The sequence below is a fragment of the Erythrolamprus reginae genome, chromosome Z (genome assembly GCF_031021105.1).
Source record: "Erythrolamprus reginae isolate rEryReg1 chromosome Z, rEryReg1.hap1, whole genome shotgun sequence".
Lineage (NCBI taxonomy): Eukaryota > Metazoa > Chordata > Lepidosauria > Squamata > Dipsadidae > Erythrolamprus > Erythrolamprus reginae.
This window is the reverse complement of record NC_091963.1, coordinates 45942411-45965460: the sequence shown is the minus strand read 5'-3', so window position 1 is coordinate 45965460 and position 23050 is coordinate 45942411. Positions and strand designations below refer to the sequence as shown.

At 40.8% G+C, this 23050-nt stretch overlaps 1 protein-coding gene across 2 annotated transcripts in view; it reads left to right on the top strand.

Annotated features, from left to right (window-relative positions):
* Positions 1-23050, top strand: part of SKAP2 (src kinase associated phosphoprotein 2) — a 182048-nt gene that overhangs the window by 143307 nt on the left and 15691 nt on the right. For both annotated transcript variants that reach the window (XM_070729376.1, XM_070729377.1), the window contains exon 11: positions 16419-16531. In XM_070729376.1, the coding sequence (XP_070585477.1) occupies positions 16419-16531 (113 nt within the window). The remainder of the gene's footprint in view (positions 1-16418; positions 16532-23050) is intronic.

Below are 23050 nucleotides of genomic sequence, written 5' to 3'. Positions count from 1 at the left end.
ACCTTACGAACCCCTAAAATCGGCGTCCCTCAGGTACCTATCCTTTAAGGTAGCATTCCTGGTGGCTATTACCTCTGCCCGACGCATTTCGGAGCTGGCTGCCCTCTCAATCAGGCAGGACCTTTGTCAATTTCATCAGGACAAAGTAGTCTTGCGACTGGACCCCACCTTCTTACCCAAGGTCAGTTCCATGTTCCACAGATCTCAGGATATTGTCCTACCTTCCTTCTGCCTCCAACGAGACCATCCCTTGGCAATTAGATTTTATTTATTTATTTATTTATTACTTAGATTTGTATGCCGCCCCTCTGGATCTCATCAGAGCGCTGAGAATCTATATCCAACGCACAGGACCCTTTCGGAGGTCAGAAGCACTTTTTATAGCCTATCACCCCAGAGTCATGGGTGCTAAAGTGTCTTCAACAGTAATAGGCCGTTGGATCAGAGGGACTATATCTAAGGCCTATGAGTCGGCCTCCCTCTCAGTTCCAAGGAACATCACAGCGCATTCCACCAGGAGCGCAGCCACCTCGGCCGCTTGGGCGACTCAAGCCCCGTTGGAGGAGGTCTGCAAAGCAGCCACTTGGGCCTCGCCAAATTCCTTCATCAGGCACTACAAGATTGATTCTTACGCTTCAGCGGACGCTGCCTTCGGCAGAAGGGTACTCCAATCCGTTATCTCACACGATAGCAATCTAATCCCACCCTAGGGACCATCTATTGGGTATGTCCCATGTGACTGCTGGACCCGCTCCTTCAGTACGGAGAATAGGCGTTGATTGCTTACCTGAACGCCTCTTCTCGTACGGTGAGCGGGTACAGCAGTCACTTCCCGCCCTTGTATGTGTCTTCTTTACCTTTCTATATCTTTCTTCCTCTAACAATGAGAGTTGAACACTACAGAGCTTCACAACTGAGCCTAGTCTATGGATTCGCGAATTCTGGGGAAGGGGCGGATCCGGCAAGCTTTTTTAATACTAGGCTCAGTTCCACCGGATTGGACATGAGCAACCCATGTGACTGCTGTACCCGCTCACCGTACGAGAAGAGGCGTTCAGGTAAGCAATCAACGCCTATTCTCTGTGGCGGCCCCAGCCCTCTGGAACCAACTCCCCCCAGAGATTAGAACTGCCCCCACCCTTCTTGCCTTTCGTGAACAACTTAAAACCCACCTCTGCCGCCAGACATGGGGGAATTGAGATCCTCTTTCCCCCTAGGCCTTTACAATTCTATGCATGGTATGTATGTATGTATGTTTGGTTTTTATATTAATAGATTTTTAATCATCAATACCAAATTACTATTGTACACTGTTTTATTGTTGCTGTTAGCCGCCCCGAGTCTCTGGAGAGGGGCGGCATACAAATCCAATAAATAAATAAACAAACAAACAAACAAACAAACTATGTGGGACCTAACCGGTCACTGGGAGTTGTGCGGCAGAAGGCGGTCTTGGAGATATTCTGGCCTGATGCCATGAAGGACTTTATAGGTCATAACCAACACTTTGAATTGTGACCGGAAACTGATCGGCAGCCAATGCAGACTGTGGAGTGTTGGTATGACATGGGTATACCTAGGAAAGCCCATGATTGCTCTCGCAGCTGCATTTTGCATGATCTGAAGTTTCCGAACACTCTTCAAAGGTAGCCCCATGTAGAGAGCGTTACAGTAGTCGAACCTCGAGGTGATGAGGGCATGAGTGACTGTGAGCAATGACTCCCGGTCCAGATAGGGCCGCAACTGGTGCACCTTAAGATCATGCTAATCTTTGCTTTGCCATTTAGATACTCGGCTGACTTCTGGATTTGAAAACCCAATACTTATTCCTTATCGAAACACACCCAAATCCCAGACATCAGCTGAATGCCTGGTGTGCTTTGTCACTGTGTTCTGAAAGAATGAACCTGAGGTTATCTTTTTCGTCATACTCGCTCCACATCATTCTTCCACTGCTGTCAGAGAAAGGGTGGATGAGGAGTATGTTCAGGAAATTTCTTCACTGTGCCCTTCCTGTTGTAGCATGTAGAAAGGAAACAGGCCTGGCTTCCTGCCTCTGGCAGGAAACTATATGAACAGGTTGTTGTGGACAGTTTAGGCTAAGGTTTGCTGCAAAGGAAACAAAGTTTTAAGTCATCAGATGTTGCTCTTATAATGGACCACTGCAATAGATTAAGTAATTTTTCTTATCATAGAATAGTTACTCCCACTAACAAGTGGGATCCTTTAAGCTTTTTGGTAACTTGGCATGCATTTACATGGATACAATATTAGAGGGCTCCACTTCAAGGCCTTTAGGCTTTTCAGAAATGAAGTAAAATGCCATTCAAAGAATATTTAAGCATCACCTAGAATTTTTGATGCTCCTTACAGTATTATTACTACCTCCCTCAAAAAGTACCAAAAATACTTCTGTTTAGATCCCATGTATTTAGCCGCTAAAGGATTGCCTTGATTTCAGTAGGTCTTAGTCTGTGTAGGATTGGAACGTCAGTGAACCATAAGGATGAACTAGTAAACAGTGTACATCATTCTTTCATAGGAAGATAGTGTTAGGCTATAGTCTGTAGCTTCTAGGATTTCTCTGTTACTCATAAGGTTAATCCTGATAAATTTCAAACTCAACAATCTTCAGCAAGTAAATCTTGATAAATGGTGTTATAATATATTTAGCAAGCTCAAACGTAAATGCAATTTGTTACTTTCAATTGGTTTGTTTTAAACAATCTTCATTATATTTTTTTTACATTTGAATTTTGCAGACATATTCTGCCATAATATAGCAATCAGTATAGCATACAAAAATCTACAGATTTAAAATACCAGATCTTTATATACCATATTTTTCGGAGTATAAGATACATCCTTTTCCTCCCTAAGAGGAAAGCTCCCTAAGCTACTCTGAATGTAGCTTTTTTCAACACCCCCCCCCTTCCCCGCAGTCCTAACTAGCTGCTATCTTCCCAGCTCTTACCTTGCAGGCTCTTTCAGTGTTTCTCTCTGAGAAGAACGTTTTCCAAGCCCTAAGTTTTTGCAGGTGTTTTTTCATTGCTCTACTTGCTTCAAATGTTTGTTTCCAGCTCTAAGCAGGTGCTAACAATGTTCCCAGCTCTTATCTGCTTGCAAGATCTTTCATTGTTACTCTCTGCAAAGAATGTTTTCCAAGCCTTAAGTCTTCTTTTGGCTTTTTTTTTCCATTGCTCTACTTGTTCAGAATGGACTTTGGAATACTTGCAGATTTAGTATAGATTTTGTACTGTTGCACGTTGAAAAAAATAGGTTTGCTACTATTTTAATTTGACTTTTTGTTCTTTTTCTTTCTTATTTAAATGTTTTGTTAATAATTAGCTATTAGCAAGAAAAATGTGCAAAGCCTTTCTTTTAGAAACCACAATGTTGCCCAAATAATTGCTGTGTTTTTTTAGGGAAAATAATTTCATGTTCAGTTAACAAACAGTAAGTGTTGGATCCCAGTGTATCTTATCAATACCCATTTTTATGTTTATTCAGACTATGGTGGTTTTGGGGTGGGGAAGTATGTCTTATGATGTGAAAAATACGGTAGTTTATATACATGGAAGCAAAGAATTGGTTGTTATTATTTTAACAATGAAATTGTAAGGAGAAGAAGTATGATGCCCATTGGCACCATATCCTCTCTAGATTGCCGTCATAAAATGACCAAAATCCAATGAGACTGTCTGTTTCTCTGTTTCTCTTATCAATTTTCAGGTAAGAAAATATGCAATCTGATAAGACCTTGGTTTCCTAAAATAAAAAGAGACTTTTTAATGCTTATGCTTTAGCATTTATACCATAACATGAAATTATACAATGCCTGAAAAGATTGCTGACCTTGTTTGAAATTAGTGTACATTTCAGCATTTCTCAAGTTACTGCAGCTGTGATAAGATAACTGTAGTTGGATTCCTTCCAACTTTTCTAATTCCTTATCCAGTGTAAAACTTTAAAATGTTGAGTCACCATATCAGAAGCTCCACAAACATTCCAGAGTGCCCATTTCTCTAACATCTGGGGACTGACATTTGTCCAAATATTATGCGAATTACAGCTGCTGTACAAAAATAATATACAATCAAGCTTAATTTTCCAGCACACGATGTTGAAGGAGTGACTTTATCTGTATTATAAAATATGAGCTGACTTTTAAATTCAAATGAAAACAATACCATATTCTTGAGAATATCATAATAATTATTTCCCAAGATGAAATTCACTTTGGGCAATAGTTTGAATATTTCAAATAACCTCTGCATCCAAACATCTAAATATATAATGTTTTACTCTGAAGAGCAGCGAATTAATAAATATTTTCTTCCTTTTCCTTTTCTGTTGGGTGGGAGGAGATTTCTTGGAATTATATCAGATGAACCCATTCTAACTTTATTTAAGAATGTGATTTTTTTTACATTAAAATTGTCCACACAAAATTATTATTATTATTATTATTATTATTATTATTATTATTATTATTATTATTATTATTATTATTTATTAGACTTGTATGCCATCCCTCTCCGAAGACTCGGAGCGGCTCACAACAAAATACAAAATAAATACACTAGCTTCCATTTGAGCATCTGAATTGTACATATACATACATATAATATATAGCCAGAAGACATGAAAAAGTAAAATTCAAAATATATCAGTGCTAATCAATATTTTTTAAAAGATTGAACAATGAATAAACTAATAACATTTGTAGAAACTAAAGCTATATCTATATTTTATTTCATGTATTTGTCACATTTAGAAGCCGCCCCGAGTCTTCGGAGAGGGGCGGCATACAAATCTAATAAATAATAATAATAATAATAATAATAATAATAATAATAATAATAATCTGCCTATCTCACTCATAGAGGGGCTCTGTGTGATGTTCAGTTAGAAATATCAATATAGCTGTGTTTTAAGTCATATTCCATTCTCTTATAATGTATAATATATTAAATTCTTAGTATTAGATCATACACTATAGGCACCTTAGATTATTAAATATAGATAAGAGAATGTAAGAAAAATATATTCAATTAATATTAATTACGCTTTCAAATGTTATGGTCACAAAAATTACTACTGTGTTTTTCGGAGTATAAGAGGCACCTTCTTACCCCTCAAAAGAGGGTGAAAATTTGGGTGTGTCTTATACACCGAATGTAGCCCCACCCAGCCACCCAAACTCTTTAGTATCTGCTGCCAGCAATTTACCTCCTTACAGCAAACAGCAGCAGAACCTGATTAGCACAAGGCACTGGTTATCTACCTCCCCACACTCAGCTGATTGATTGAAGTTGCTGGCAAGCCCACCTGCTAAAATGAAAGCGAAACTAAAGCTGGCAAATTGCTGTAGGGAGAGGCAAAGACAGGATTTTATTTTCTTGTGCTAATCAGACTATGCTGAAACTGGATGTTTGTTTTTTGTTGCAAGGAGATAAGTTAATAACAATAAATGCCTATAGAATGTTCAAATTATTAGACTTATTTTTTAAAGACTGAATAAAACGAAAAAGCTTTTTAAAATAAATGCTTGACCTGAAGAGGCCCAGTGCTATTGTATCTTCTTTTAAACAGCAGAGAATATTTCCAGAAAGCCACACCAATTTTAAAGATCTGTAAAAGTATAATCTGAAATGTCCTGTTTTAGTATTAAGCATTAGGTATTAGTATTAAGTATTAGTATTAAGATAAGGCAGCTGAGTTAAACCCTGACTTAGTCATGTTTGGAGTAGAATTATTTAAATAATTGGGAGGAGTTAGTGTGATTACAGTTAAGAAAACTTTCTGATGCTAATATACTGCCACAATGTTTATTTCTCCAATTCTTTGTTATTTCTATGGGACAGGCACACACGCACAGAAATATAAAGCAAACAGTCTATGTTGTCTGTGCTAGGCAAATGTTTGGCAAATTGCTGGGAGGCAGAGGCCTTTTCCTCCCCCAAAACTAAGGTGTGTCTTATACTCTGATGTGTCTTATACTCCGAAAATACGGTAATTGCTTCGAGATTTGAATTTAATATAATAAATATAAAATAAAAATTTAAAAATGAAGGAAGAGAATAAACAAAGTACTTGTTTTAGAATAATAGTTTCACCCTTAAGGTAAATTAATTATTAAACTCTCCATTGTGTTTTCCCATGATGTTTATATGTATAAAGCCCTTCATGACACCGGACCAGGGTATCTACGAGACCGCCTTCTGCCACACGAATCCCAGCGACCGGTTAGGTCCCACAGAGTGGGCCTTCTCTGGGTCCCGTCAACAAAACAATGTTGCTTGGCGGGGCCCAGGGGAAAAGCCTTCTCTGTGGTGGCCCTGACCCTCTGGAATCAACTCCCCCCAGAGATTAGATTTGCCCCCACCCTCCTTGCCTTTCGTAAGCTACTTAAAACCCACCTCTGTCGTCAGTCATGGGGGAATTGAGACATTCTTTCGCCCTAGACCTTTATAATTTATGCATGGTATGTTTGTTTGTATGGATGTTTAGTTTTATAATAAGGGTTTTTTAGTTGTTTTTAGTATTGGATTTGCATGATGTTTTTTATTACTGTTGTTAGCCGCCCCGAGTCTACTGAGAGGGGCGGCATACAAATCCAATAAATAAATAAATAAATAAATAAATAAATACATACATACATACATACATACATACATACATACATACATACATACATACATACATAAATAAATAAATAAATAAAAAATGTTTGCATGAGTGTGTGTGTGTGTGTTTATGTATCCCAAAAGTGCTTTTTAAAGAGGCAACTGGACTTTTTTTGTTTTTCTTTGAAGACATTTCACTTCTCATCCAAGAAGCTTCTTCGGCTCTTCACTGGATGGTGGGGAAGCTGAAGAAACTTCTTGTTATGAGAAGCAAAATGTCTTCAAATAAAAATGAAGAAGTCCAGTTGCCTCTTATAAAAAACCACCTTTGAGACAACCAAGACCTGAATAATTGAAAATCTGCATAGGTGTGTGTACACACCTATATGTATTGACCAACCACTAGCATCTTTCTCCCCACGCCCCTCTTTTAAACTGTTCTTTTCGCCTGTGATTGATTGATTGATTGATTGATTGGACTGATATGCCGCCCTTCTCCAAGGACTCAGGGCAACTTATAACATATACCGTATTCAAGTTAAATTCTTCTCCCAAATGAATTTGTCTTTGGATTAGAATGCTGGAAAAAAATATTGTCTTCACATGCCATCTTTTTCAGTTCAAGCCCCTGAGACTGTTTCACTTTGCTTACTCTGGCCACAAGTCTCATTAAAATCTATCACTTACCTCTGAGTAGACAATATGCATCTTACTCTGTGCAATCTTGTTAAACGTAAAGCTGCAGCATAATGTACCAATTAACCTTGCCCTACACCATCCCTCCCTTCTGCTCCCTTCCCAGATGGGCACACATAAACACCCACACAGGAGCTTGACACTTGTGTTTGAACTGCTAACTAGTTACAACTTTGGAGACTAATAAAATTCAGAATATAAAGCTCAGGTTTTATTTTCCTAATAAGCATTTATATAACATTTTTGCCTTCGGTTTAGTCAATATTTAGGCCAGGAAGTTCTTTCTAATTTTGCATGTTCCATACATGAAACCATACTGAATGGCTCAGGCCAATTGCATTTTACATTAATGGTAATAGAAATATAGAATATATAATTGCCATTAGATTTATAATCACATTTAAGGTTGATACCTATCTGAATTAAAGTGATTGTCTGGTGCTCTTTTAAGTTTGCCATATCCCAATTCCCTAAATGAAGGCAGCCTGGCATGCATATTATGCAAATCCTTGTTTCATTATGCAAAGTAAGCATTTTCTACCAATTGCTTTGCATTTTGCTCCTGGCATATGTCGCCATATTTGAGAAGGAATGCTGAATGCCAGGAAAGAGTCATTTAAATCATCTTATGCTTTCTTCTGAGCTTGAAAGCCAAAATCTTTAAGCAAGGTTTTCTACTGCTTTTTATTTATTCATTGGATGTGAATTGCATCATTACCTTCTCCCCCCCATCCATTTTCCTAATTGAAAATTATTTCCAGACTAATTAATTCTAACAAAAAGCAACATATAGAAATCATATGTCCCTTTCTTTTGACAGACGGAAACTTGAAAGTTACTCTAATATTTAGGTCTTGATAAGAGAGCAATGGCATTAATATGTTTATGCACAGGAGATCCTGTTTGCAGAGTTTCTGCATCACATCTGGATTGACTTCAGGAACATGATAAAGCAGAATGGGAAGAGATGTCAGAAATGTTAACTTACAAAAAATGCCATGGAGAAGGATGTTATTTTTCTCCGCCCAAATTCTTGGCAGGTTTTTATCAAAACCTTATATGTTTAAAGGGAAATGAGTTTACAATTAGCAGAAGTAACATTTAGAAAGCAATTCCAAAAATGTGTACCTAAAAAAGTATTTTTCCTCAACTGGAGACTTTGATGAAATCACTTAGAAAATAAAATTGCATAGATGAGCTAGATCTCTAGTTTCTGAATCAATTCTGGAACAAGTTTAATTCATTTGTATCCAATACATTTTAAACTTTGGTCATTTTAATATGACAAGAAATAAGCTACTCATTGGTTGCATATCAAGGTATTTTGTATAGAGCAGTGATGGCGAACCTTTTTTGATTGATGTGGCAATCAAAAGGGTGGGGGGAGGTTAGCATGAGTGCACATGCCCACAACCCTTCCCTCTCCCCCCCCCATGGGCACCCCATACTGCCCCCCATGCATGCACACAGGCCTTTCTGAAGTCTGGTAGGTGGGGGAAAAAATCATCCAATGGACAAACTGGAAGTTTGGAAAAATGCACTTCCAGTTTGCCATTGTGCTGTTTTTTTGTACACCTGAGGGTTCAAGGAAGCTTCCTGAACCCTATGGAGTGGGGAAAAAAGAGCATGTGTTTGGGGCTTCTTGGGCTGCTGAAGGGGTTGAATGAGAGGCAGGAGCTATCTCCATTCTCCCCTGCCTCAGCAGCCAGAGAAGCCCGGAACATGTGAAAATGCCTGGAATCCTTGCTGCATGTTCAGGGCTTCTCAGGTTGCTGAGGTTGGGAGGGAATGGGCAGCAGGAACTATCTCTGTTCCCTCCCCATGTCAGCCCAAGAAGCCCAGAACATATAGCAAGGATTCCAGGCCACTGTTCCATAAGTGAGACTTTGCTTTCTGGCTTGGGTCTCCGGCGGTTTTAGCACAGCTGATTTCATTTGCAAGCAGATGTATGGGGCTGAGCCAGGCAAATGCGCTGAAGCTTTGCACTGGATGCCTACTTTTTCCCGCTGGTGCAACAGCTAAAGATGTTGGATTTGCTCAAGGCAGATTCCTGCCACTATGCCTTCCCAGGAGCATGATCCCCTTTCCTGCTTCCAAAGTTAAGGCAAGGCAGTGAAAAAAGGAACAACAAAAAGACATGCCGCGGTTTTCCTCCATCACTTCCTCTTCTCCCCCGCCCCAGTGGTGACCAAACAAAAATACTCACCACAATAATAATTAATAATAATAATAATAATAATAATAATAATAATAATAATAATAATTTATTGGATTTGTATGCCACCCCTCTCCATAGACTTGGGGCGGCTAACAACAATGATAAAAACAGCATGTGACAATCCAATAATAAAACAGCTAAAAACCTTTATTTATAAAAAACAAACATACCATGCATAACTTGTTAGTTTCTTGCCGAAGATCTCCCTCATATCACCTTGTGTCCCAACCCAGCGGAGCTGCTCGCCATAACGGGAGCACATCGCACACTGAGGTGCGTCCTCCCACCCTCTGATCCCAAGGCCCGGAGGAGCACCTCCTGAGCTGCGTGGCAGGCGAATGTTTGCGACTCAATCACTACAAAGCGGGACCCTCATCGCTTGATTTGAGTCTTGACACAAAAGGGAAGAAAGAAGGAAGGGCGAGGGGGGCCTCTGTCATCTCGGAGCGTCTGTCTGGGGAGCAAACGAGGAGTGGGAGCGAAATGCACGTGGGCATGGAGCTGCTTGAGTAATGCAGCGAGATCTTGACCTGGCTCACCGCCACTTCCACTTCCTCACCAGCCAGGATGCCTGGAATCCTTGCTGCATGTTTGGGGCTTCTCTGAGTGCTGAGGAATTGGGGAATGGAGGTAGCTCTTGCTACCTGTCCCCGCCCCCACTTCAGCAGCCCGAGGAGCCCCGAATATGCAGCAAGGATTCCAGGCATCTTTGCGGGCTGTTGAGGTGGGGGGCAAATGGAGATTGCTCCTGCTACCTGTTGGGTGGGGGGGTTTTTGCCTTCAGGGCTTCAAGGAAGCTTCCCTGAAGTTTCTAGAGGGCAAAACGGTCTTTCCCAAGGCCAAAAATCTGCTGGTGCATGCTGGAGCTGACATAGTCTGCATTGGTTGCCAATCAGTTTCCGGTCACAATTCAAAGTGTTGGTTATGACCTATAAAGCCCTTCATGGCACCGGACCAGATTATCTCCAGGACCACCTTCTGCCACATGAATCCCAGCGGCCAGTTAGGTCCCACAGAGTGGGCCTTCTACGAGTCCCATCAACTAAACAATGTCATCTGACAGGTCCCAGGGGAAGAGCCTTCTCTGTGGCAGCCCTGGCCCTCTGGAACCAGGTCCCCCCCAGAGATTAGAATTGCCCCCACCCTCCTCATTTTTCGTAAGCTTCTTAAAACCCACCTTTGACGTCAGGCATGGGGGAACTGAGATACTCTTTCCCCCTAGGCCTTTACAATTTATGCATGGTATGTTTGTATGTATGTTTGGTTTTATAATAAGGGTTTTTTTTAGTTGTTTTAATATTGGATTGTTACATGCTGTTTTTTATCACTGTTGTTAGCCGCCCCGAGTCTACAGAGAGGGGCGGCATACAAATCTAATTAATAATAATAATAATAATAGGAAAACGACTCGTGTGCCCTGCAATATGGCTCCGTGTGCCACCTGTGGCACATGTGCCCTAGGTTTGCCATCAAGGGTATAGAGAAAAATGATGAATAATCTTGATTTTATTGCTAAACTATTTGGCCACATTTCCTAAATCAAAATACTCTTTTTTAAAGTATTGACTATAAAGGATTATAGGGCTGGAAGGGAACTTGGATCTACTCCAACTCCCTGCTCAAGCAGGAGCTCTTATTTCCTTTAGTGATGGAAAACCCACCATTCCAAAAGATGGATCTTCCATTGGTTAATTGTTCTCCATAACTTATTTCCCACATCCCAAAATCTGTTTGTCCCTCTTTATGTTTACCTCATGGACACATAGTAGTTGAGATGGAAGTGTTATAAAACATCTGTTAGTAGACTCCCTCCGTTGCTCTTTTCCAGTGAAGGGCTGAGGGAGATAAGAAAAAACTGTGTTGCTCCAAAAAGAATTAACTGCTGCTTGGAATCTTTTTTAAAGTTTAAAGAATGAAAAGGCAAACTCCTTTCTCAGGAGATCAAAATCGGAAGACTTTGGATGCTAAATGAAGATAAGGAACAAACAGCTGAAGAATATTTTATATTTTTGCAATGTGGGAACATTATCTAGGGATCATTATTGTGCTATGAATTAGATGTCCTGGTTTGAAAGAAAAGAATATAAGCATGATGGCCAGAGTGATTCCTTGGGTTACAACAATGTTTCTTAACCCAGTGTTTCCCAACCTTGGCAACTTGGAGATATCTGGACTTCAACTCCCAGAATTCCCCAGCCAGCGTTCACTGCCTGGGGAATTCTGGGAGTTGAAGTCCAAATATCTTCAAGTTGCCAAGGTTGGGAAACACTGTCTTAACCAATCCTTCACACATTCCTGCTTAGAACACAAAAGTCTAGAAGGATTAAAAATTCAGCAAAAACTGATCAAAGAGAGAAGCAACTTGGAATTAAGGAGATTCTCTGCTATGTTCGGTCAGACTTTGGCTTCAGCGTCAGCTTTTGACTTTGCCTTCCAGCAATGAACAGGAACTCCTTTTTTTATTAGTTTTATATTCTGCCTTTCATCCAAAACCTGAAACTGACATAAATAGTGTTCCTTCTTCTCTCCAATCTGAGATAGATTGATCTAAAGTAATGTTTCTCAATTTAGCAACTTTAGTTTGTGTGGACTTCAGATCCCAGTATTCTCCAGCCAACATGCTGGGAACTGAAGTCTATACAGTAGTCCCTCGCTATACCGCGCTTCACCTACTGCGGCTTCACTTCATCGTGGGTTTTCAAGAAATATTAATGAGAAAAATCATTCGCGGATCTTCGCTGGTTCGCGGGTTTCTGAGGAAGTCGATCGGCAGATTTAAACAGCCCGCGGAACTCAATCAGCAGGTTTTTCAAAAAATATATATCTAAAATTGTAAATACTGTATTTAAATACTGTATCTAAAATAAATACTGTGTGGGAAGGGTTTATAAACACTTAAAACAATGAAAACTTACCAAACAATTACAATATAAATACTTAAATAAGTACTATCAGTCAATAAATTCCACATCGCGGATTTCACCTATCGCGGCCGGGTCTGGAACATAACACCAGCGATAGGTGAGGGACTACTGTACATCTTCAGGCTGCCAAGATTAAGAAACTATAACAGAATGAGCAGCTCAGGATGGACTGGAAACCTGGATTTCCATTTCTAGTCTTACACTTTACTAATGCTCTCTGCTGGGGCTACCTTTGGAAAGTGTTCTGAAACTTCAGATCATGCAGAATGCAGCTGCGAGAGCAATCATAGGCTTCCCCAGGTATGCCCATGTTACACCAACACTCTGCAGTCTGCATTGGTTGCCGATCAATTTCCGGTCACAATTCAAAGTGGTCTTGACCTATAAAGCCCTTCATGGCATCGGACCAGAATATCTCCGGGACCGCCTTCTGCCACACGAATCCCAGCGACCGGTTAGGTCCCACAGAGTTGGCCTTCTCCGGGTCCCATCGACTAAACAATGTCGTTTGTCAGGTCCCAGGGGAAGAGCCTTCTCTGTGGTGGCCCCAACCCTCTGGAACCAGTTCCCCCCTGAGATTAGAACTGCCCCCACCTTCCTTGCCTTCCGCAAACTCCTTAAAACCCACCTCTGCTGTCAAGCATGAGGGAACTGAAATATCTTCCCCAGGCCTATACTGTTTATGTATGGTATGTTGTGTGCATGTTTTTTTTAAACTATGGGGTTTTAGCTTTCTAATTATTGAATTTGTATTATATATTGTTTTCGGTTACTGTTGTAATGTAATGTAATTTTATTTTATTTGTTTCTTTCTTTCTTTCTTTGTTTAGTTAGTTAGTTAGTTAGTTAGTTAGTTAGTTAGTTAGTTAGTATGCCGCCCCTCTCCGTAGATTCCGTAGATAAATGCTTGTAGGGAGACTCTTTCAAATAAGAGCCAGTCATGATTTCATGAATTAGATAACTCAACCAGTTAAGTTATGTGTGGGTTTGTGTGTGGGTTTGTGTGTGTACACACACACACACACACCAAAAAAAACCCTCCAACAACCCCTGAACATCTTACTCTTAGTTTCTGTCCCATTTTTGTTGTCTTTATTTTTTTAACATTAAGTTAGAAAATCGGTAAGATATTCCATGTGTTCATGATTGAGAGTGTTGTTGAATCCTTAGGTAATTTAACCTCCTTTTATATGAAACAGTTTCATATTGAGATCTTTGTCAATTTTACTTGGGGATGTCATAGATTCATCTTGGGATCTTTTGCATGCAGAGCCTTTGGGATCTTTTAGGACAGTGGTTCTCAACCTGGGGGTCGGGACCCATTTGGGAGGTCAAACGACTGTTTAAAAAGGGGTTGCCTAAGACCATAGGGAAAGACAAATTTCCCATGGTGTTAGGAACTAAAGCTTCTATTCTGGTGTTTTGGAACATATTTTTACAATCCGATCAATTAAGCGTTTTCAGTAAGGATGTCCCTCCAACCCTCCTGCCAATACAGTGTTCCCTCGATTTTCGCGGGGGTTACGTTCCAAGACCTCCCGCGAAAGTCGATTTTCTGCGAAGTAGCGGTGTGGAAGTAAAAACACCATTTTTGGCTATGGACAGCCAAAAACTACCCCCACGCACCCTTTTTCAAGGCAGCGCAAGGAGCCGGGCTTGAAATTAGGGCAGGGAGCGACAAAAGTGCGGAGGCCGGCAAAGATTGATTTGAATGTCGGCTGCCCCCGCCCCCCCAGCGCCTCCAGGCCCCTCGCCGCTACCGCCCGCCCGCCCGATCCACCCCTCTCACCAGCTTTCTTCGGACACGGGTCCTCCTGCAGCAGCGCTGGCAGCTACGGCTTCTCATCCTCCTCATTCGGCCGGTAGCCGCTCTGAGCGCTTTGAGAATGCCTGCCTCGCCCCTCTCACAGTCCCTTAGCTGAGAGCACTTTCGTCCCAGCTATCAGCGAGGGGGCTGCAGGAGAAGTGGGGGCAGGCGTTCTCACAGAGAGGGAGAGAGAGAGAGAGAGAGAGCAAGAGGGGGGAGAGTGGAAGGTAAAGAGAGAGAGAAAAATGATAGAAAAAGGGAGAAAAAAGAAATGAGAAAATGATTGAAGCAGAGAATGACAGGAAAGAAAGAGAAAGAGAGAGAGAAGTGACTCTTGGTGATGACGTATGACGTCATTGGGTGGGAAAAACCGTGGTATAGAAAAAAAACCGCGGAGTATTTTTTAATTAATATTTTTTGAAAAACCGTGGTATAGCGTTTCGCGAAGTTTGAACCTGCGAAAATCGAGGGATCACTGTATGCTTAAAGCTCTATTGGGATAATTGTTGCTAGACTTATGGTTGGGGTCCCCACAACATGAGGAACTGTAGGTTGAGAACCACTGGATATTAGAGAATTTCTCGAACTTATTTGAAAGTACAAATATGCCTACCAATTTTATTTTACCATTTGAAATCTGTGAAGGGGAGTTGGGAAGGGAGCATAATATGTTCTGGTTTCCATAGAGTGTTTAAAAAAAAAAACAACTTTACTTTTAATTTCCTAATGCATCCTAATAAAGTATGAATTTTTCTGTGTATATGTTTGAACAAATTGCACTAAAAATAATAATTGTGAAAATTGAACCATGGCTGCGCAACTGATCCTGAGCGCCCTCTAGTGCTATATAATGGCAGTTAAAACATTCCTTTTTGGAGCAATGCAATCAAGTTATTTGATCATTTTATTTGTTGCTGGAGTAGAGTTGAGGTGTTTAAGTAGAGACATTTCACTATGTCTCCCTATGAATCGTAATGAAGGAAGTAGTGAAAGAAATCCATATTACATTCCAATACATTAAGACGTAATGAAATGTAAATCTAGCTTTTATTTTATGGGTCAAGTGTACTGCCTATATGACCAAAGGTTCTAAGGTTCTAAAATGCTATTTCTGTCCTGCATATGGGAATGATTTTTCCATATGTAGCAGTTATTTTTATCTTGTGCAGCTATACGAAACAGTGGAGAGTTAAATGACATGAAAATAATATTTTGTCTATTAGCAGAGAGATATTTTGCCTCTTTAATAAAATTAAGATACCTTCTCATATAATCTAATCAGTTGCACGATCCTTATCTTTGATCAAAAGGTGCAGACAGTGAATATATTTGCATTTAGTCTGGTTTGTGTAATGGTATCACAGCTGTTTGCCTCACTGGGGATAGTCTGCATTCTTGGTGGGTTAACTCAGTCAATTCATTTCTTATGAAACTGAAAACAGGAAATCGCCTGCCATGTGTGTAGAAGCTTCCAGCATCTTTTAGTGGAGTTGCCTTCTGGGCTCCAGTAAATGCTTGGGAGCATGGTATGCACATGACAAAGCATTTATTACACTGTTATGGTGGCATTACAGAACAAACAGTGCTAAAATAATCTATCAGTTAATGATCTGTATGGCAGTTTGAACATAGCACATTCATTGTGCTTATGTTCTCAGAAGGATAAGTTTATATCTAAAGAGTGTTGCATATTTTTCCAGAACTTAATGTTATCAGCTGTTGCTGACATAAATACATTTCTTTTAAAATGCAGCTTCAGCAAGGATCTCTCGACAGAAATATCTACAAAAGTTTTGTGATAGATCTCAAAAAGAGTGAAATTTTCAAAGATTCCACCATCACCACCAAACCCTAATATTTAAGGAAACATTTATTTCTCTCTATTGCCGAATGTTTTTATAATGCCAGTAGTAATGTTTCTCTTTTTATGTGTGGAAATGAATACGGTAACAGCAGCAAAGAGGGTGTGGAACTACGTTTTGCAATGAAAAAGGGTCTTTCTTTGTTGTTGTACTTGGAAAGAATAGTAAGGACCAAAGGTGGATGTATTCTTCTTTTTTCTTTTTTCAAGCCTCTGAAAAAAATCTTCATCAGAGCAGCAATCAGGCTCAAAAATCTAATGTATTCATCTTTTTCTTCCCCAGGCAATAAAAAAACCGATTATGTTAATTTCTATCAAGGTTTATGGGACTGCGCTGGTGATATTCCTGATGAGCTGTCATTCAAACGTGGTGATGTTATCTACATTCTCAGTAAGGTACTGTATTCAACCCCTAATAGATAGGTATGGGGAGATAGTTGAAATAAAACCAAAGGAAGGGGGAGCAAACTTCAAGGTCGTCAGGAAATGGGCATTTCCTTTGCATCTTTCACACTCGGTGAGAAGTTCCTTGCACATTAATTATTTTGTCAATTTAAGGTAACCACATTTGAAGTGTTATTGTGCAACAGGAATTGTCTTTAAAAGTTATATATCTCTTTTTGGAATCTTGGTTACCGACCACTAAGTAACTTCCCGCTGACACAATGCTCTTATTGCTTGTAAAATGTAGCTTTGTCAATATAGTATGGAGTGGATGTGAATGTATATATTTTACTTCCTTTTCTTTGATGCTCTTATATATGCTGATCTGAGGGGGGAGGGAGAAGAGAGGGAGAGAGAGATTTATATTGGTAAACTTTCACAGTTTTGGCCTCAAGAAGTGTTCTCCATGTGTATGCACAAGGGTGTGATGTGAAAATTTATACAATTTTCAAAGTACCAATTTCCTTTTCTTTCTGGTAACTACAAAAAAGGTTACTCAAACACTCCTGTATTTTATTTTATTTTTGCTCTACATTCACTAAAAGAGACAAAATTATGCAGCATGGCAATTCGAGTAAGATTAAAAATGTCATATATATATATATATGCAAAATATTACACAGGGCAAAACCCGAACTCAGAACAATCTACATATATATATATATATTTACATTTAAGCCCTATTTTATTATGAAGAAAGGGGTAACGACAACTTTATATAGGAGTTGACTGCTGCCTTAAACCACTCAGTAGAGCTACACCTTTCAGATATGTTTGCATGGAAAAGAGTTTGGGTCACTTTCCAACAGCCCCCTCCTCCCCCTTTTTACACCATTTGCCCAAATCTTTGCAGAACTTTTTAAAGTTCCTGCCTTACCAAAGCTACAGGCGACTTATGATATCAGATCCCTACCAGTTTTCATCCAATACATTCCTAAGAATGTCAACTGGTTTCAAACTAATATTTTCATAATATTCTCTGGGCCATGCCCATTGTAACAGTAGCGTGCACAATGTTTCCTACTCGAGATTAGAATAGCTAGAAGTGATCCAAAAAGATCTAGTTTTACTAATAGTAATTTGATAATGAATTTGATCCATTTGTTGTAAATCTAATAACTAAGTTACTCATGGGTTTTATTAACTGTACAGTCTTCATTTATCATTTCTGTCCTCCTGACACTCCTCGAATGAAAAAATATTTTAATCCCATATAACAGATAGAAAACTGGGCCAACAGAATACGTTACTAATCAGGGTGTTCCCAGAAATATCAGGGAATTATCAGAGAATTCATGAAAAAAGTGGAATAAATCATGGGAGAAAAACAAACTGTATTAAAATGTTTAAAAGTCACGGAAAAATCTTATTAAAAAAACTCCACCCGAATCGTGCTGCCTGGCAGAGTCAAGCAAAAATGAGCATACCGTATATACTCGAGTATAAGCCGAGTTTTTCAGCCCCAAAAATGGGCTGAAAAACCCGACCTTGGCTTATACTCGGGTCACCACAAGAGGGCGCCGAATCACCACAAGAGGGCGCCCCGCGGGAGCCCGGCAGACATTTCTGGCTTGGGCGGGGGAGGGATCTATTGCAGATGCCTGCTGAGGCAGCTTCGGGGGTGCCTTTGGGAAGGCTAGACACAGGGACTGGGCTGTGGAGGTCACACTTTTACATCCTCCGCAGCTCCAACGATGCCGGAGCTCTTGGGGCTATGGTTGGCTGGTGCCTTTACTTGAGCCGGGAAGAGGAGGCACCTGCCCCACCCCTCCCACAGCTCCGACGGCATGCAAGAAGGGAAAAACGCAATGGGAAGCCAGTGAGGGGGGGGGGTGGATTCGTGCTTCTGTCTTCTCACCCCTCCCCCACCTCACCGGCTTCCCATTTTCCCCCTCTTGCGCGCCGTTCGAGTTGTTGGCTGGCGCCTTTGCTTGAGCCGGGGAGAGGAGGCACTTGCGAGAAGACAGAAGCTCCAGATTTGCTAAGGAGATCCACTTGGGAGGGCAGCAGGGAATAGAGGAGGAGGAGATCCAGAGTCGCCTGCAGCCGCAGAGGAAAAGGAGGAAGAGGAAAGAAAGAAGAACCCTCGCTGACAGCATAATTATTTATTTAAGTACCGGTATTTTAAAAATAAATTTAAACTCCTTGTAGCGGCAGGAGAGCGAGAGAGAGAGAGAAACAAGCCTTTTCCTCGGAGGAGGAGGAGCAGTTGGCTGGCGTCTTTGCTTGAGCCGGAGAGAGGAGGCAACGGCCCCACCCTCCCCACAGCCGCTCTCCTAGAGAAGCAGCTGTGGGGAGGGTGGGGCCGTTGCCTCCTCTCCCCGGCTCAAGCAAAGACGCCAGCCAACTGCTCCTCCGAGGAAAAGGCTAATTTCTCTCTCTCGCTCTCCTGCCGCTACAAGGAGTTTAAATTTATTTTTAAAATACCGGTACTTAAATAAATAATTATGCTGTCAGCGAGGGTTCTTCTTTCTTTCCTCTTCCTCCTTTTCCTCTGCGGCTGCAGGCTACTCTGGACCTCCTCCTCCTCCTCCAGCATTCCCTGCTGCCCTCCCTTAGCAAATCTGCTTCCTGGAACAACACATGGGGCAATAAAGGGAAATGGGGGAGGAGAGAGCCAGCAAGCTAAAGTGGGGGTGGGGGAAACGGCATGAACTCTCTCCAGGCTTTAGAAGCCCCCAACCGGAGAGAGAAGCAGATTTGTTAAAGGGATCCACTTGGTACGGCAGCTGGGGAAGGAGGAGGAGAACAGCTCGTTCCTTTCCTCCTCCTCCCCCTGCTGTCGTCCCAAGTGGATCTCTTTAGCAAATCTGCTTCCCTGCACAACACATGGAGCAGTAAAGGGAGACGATGAGGAGGGAGGATCAGGGGTGGAAGATCCAGCCAACGAGCCAGCCAGCAAGCTAAAGGGGGGGAGGGGAACAGCATGAGCTTCTAAAAACTCCAGGCTTCTAAAAACTCAATTTTAAAGAGCCCTGGGTTAGGGTTAGAAATGCAAGAGTCTTCAAACCTGGAAAGATTAAGGCTTGTGGACTTCAACTCCTACTCCTGAAGTAGCATGGCTGGTGCAGGAATTCTGGGAGTTGAAGTCCACTAGTCTTAAAACTGTCAAGTTTAAAGAGCCCTGGGTTAGGGTTAGAAATGCAAGAGTCTTCAAACCTGGAAAGATTAAGGCTTGTGGACTTCAACTCCTACTCCTGAAGTAGCATGGCTGGTGCAGGAATTCTGGGAGTTGAAGTCCACTAGTCTTAAAACTGTCAAGTTTAAAGAGCCCTGGGTTAGGTTTAGAAATAGGTTTTAGCTTGGTTGCTGATTGAGCTACTTTTTTTACTTTTTAATTTATTGTTATTACCAGATTGCTTTTGTTTACCCTCTTTTAAATTTACAGAGCTACTTTACTGGTTTTCTTTAAAATAAATATTCTAAAACATTTAATCTACTGATGTCTCAATTAATGTAATTTTATTGGTTTCCATTTTTATAAGTTACCAGTAGCCACTGCATTTTCTAACCTCGGCTTATACTCGGGTCAATAAGTTTTCCCAGTTTTTGTGGCAAAAACTGGTGCCTCGGCTTATACTCGGGTCGGCTTATGCTCGAGTATATACGGTAACTGTGGCAACAACTTGCTTCCTCAGCTACCGATATTTCTCCATAGTTTAGCTGTTTGGTATGACATCATCTACAACCGCGTCTTAACTAGATTGCAAGTTACAGGGAAATATCAGGGAATTTCAAAATGCTTTTCCCCTGGACACCCTGCACTAATAGAAGAAGAGGTTGATGCAAAATTATTTACATGTAAATCAGGTCTTATTCCTTCTTTTGCATTATTTAATTCATTAGTTAGCTGCAAGGCATAGAACGAGACAGAGCAATCTTGCTATATGGTATTTAAGAAAAAGCCCCTTTGAACCAAACGGGGTGGGTTTTTTAAAGAAAGAAACAGTACATTGGATTATATTTTAATGTGTAGCATTCAAGTCTTAGAAACATAGAAGATTGATGGCAGAAAAAGACCTCATGATCCATCTAGTCTGCCCTTATACTATTTTCTGTATTTTATCTTAGAATGTATATATGTTTATCCCAGGCATGTTTAAATTCAGTTACTGTGGATTTACCAACCACATCTGATGGAAGTTTGTTCCAAGAATTACTCTTTCAGTAAAATAATATTTTCTCATGTTGCTTTTGATCTTTCCCCCAACTAAATTTAGATTGTGTCCCCTTGTTCTTGTGTTCACTTTCCTATTAAAAACACTTCCCTCCTGGACCTTATTTAACCCTTTAACATATTTAAATGTTTCGATCATGTCCCCCATTTTCCTTCTGTCCTCCAGACTATACAGATTGAGTTCATGAAGTCTTTCCTGATACGTTTTATGCTTAAGATCTTCCACTATTTTTGTAGCCTGTCTTTGGACCCGTTCAATTTTATCAATATCTTTTTGTAGGTGAGGTCTCCAGAACTGAACACAGTATTCCAAATGTGGTCTCACCAGCACTCTATATAGCGGGATCATAATCTCCCTCTTCCTGCTTGTTTTACCTCTAGCTATGCAGCCGAGCATTCTACTCGCTTTCCCTACACATTGACTGCACTGTTCACCCATTTTGAGACTGTCAGAAATCACTACCCCTAAATCCTTCTCTTCTGAAGTTTTTGCTAACACAGAACTGCCAATACAATACTCAGATTGAGGATTCCTTTTCCCCAAGTGCATTATTTTACATTTGGAAACATCAAACTGCAGTTTCCATTGCTTTGACCATTTATCTAGTAAAGCTAAATCATTTGCCATATTACATACGCCACCAGGAATATCAACCCTATTGCACACTTTAGAGTCATCGGCAAATAGGCAAACCTTCCCTACCAAACCTTCCCCTATGTCACTCACAAACATATTAAAAAGAATAGGACCCAGAACAGACCCTTGTGGCACACCGCTTGTAACCTGCTCAGAATATTCACCACTTGTAACCTGCTCAGAATATTCACCATTAACAACCTTGGTACAACCCTGTCTCTCCAGCACTCCAGGGGCCCCATTGGCTGCCAATTGGTTTCCAGACACAATTCAAAGTGTTGGTCATGACCTATAAGGCCTTACATGGCATTGGACCAGATTACTTATGGGACCGCCTCCTGCCACATGAGTCCCAGCGACCAGTCAAGTCCCAGAGTCGGCTTTATATGGGTCCCATCAACTAGACAATGTCACTTGGTGGGGTCTAGGGGAAGAGCCTTCTCCGTGGGGGCTCCGGCCTTCTGGAACCAGGTCCCCCCAGAGGTTCGCACTGCCCCCCACCCTCCTCGCCTTTGGCAAGAGTCTGAACACTCATTTGTGCTGTCAGGCTTGGGGCTATTAATTACTATGTTTGCTGTGTGAATGGGAGTGATTGATTTGTAATAAACGTGGATTTTAGAGAAGTTAATTTTAAAGTTAAATTTGGATTCAATATGTTTACATTGTATTTTTATATGTTGTAAGTGGTAGCATATAAATCCAATAAACAAACAAACAAATAGGTTTGGAAGGAACCTTGCAAATCTTCTAGTTCTACCCTCTGGTTTACACCATCCTGGACAAATATTTGCAAAGTCTCTAGTCTCCAATGATGGAGCTCCCACAACTTCTGGTGTGAGCCATTCCATTGGTTAATTGTTCTCATTGTCAGGAAATTCCTCCTTAGTTTTAGTGTGGATATCTCTTTAAGTATCTTCCACCATTTACTTCTTACTGCCCTAAGGTGGTTTGGGAAATAGGCTGAGCCTTTCTCTGTGACAGTCTTTCAAGTGCTGGAAGATTGCTATCATATCATCCCTACTTCCTCTTTTCATTAACTTAGACATGCCATTCCCTTATTCATTGTACTGTTTAGCTGCTGGAACCTTATCATCTTTGTTGCTTTCATCTTTCTAGGATTAAATCTCTTTTTTATATTGTGACCACAGCTGGATGCAGGTATTCTAAGTATGGTCTCATCAGTACATTATAAAGTGATATTGTCACTTCACATGATCTTGAAACGATTTCTCTATTAACATAGCCCAAGATAGCATTAGCTTTTTTTGGTAGCGGTAGCATACTGCTGGCTCTTACTTAAATGGTAGTCTTCCTGAACACATCCTCTCTCAGTTACTACTGTTAGGGCAAGTATCTCCTATTGTTTATCATTTGGTTTCTCTTGCCTTTGTGTAGAAGCTTACTTTGCTCACTCATTGCATTTCAAATCTGTCAAGATCCTTCTGAGTCTTGAGTCTATTTGAGTCTAACACTTTAGGTGTTAATTTACCCCCAGCTTAGTGTTGTCTGCAAATTTGATGAGTTCCTTTATCTAGGACAAGGCTGTCAAAAACTCACAGCCTGTGGCCCAGAGTCACACACGGGCCATGCCCACGCCCAGTTTAGTGAAGGGGGGAAAGTCCAAATACATCATATGATACAGCTGTGACAATTAGAG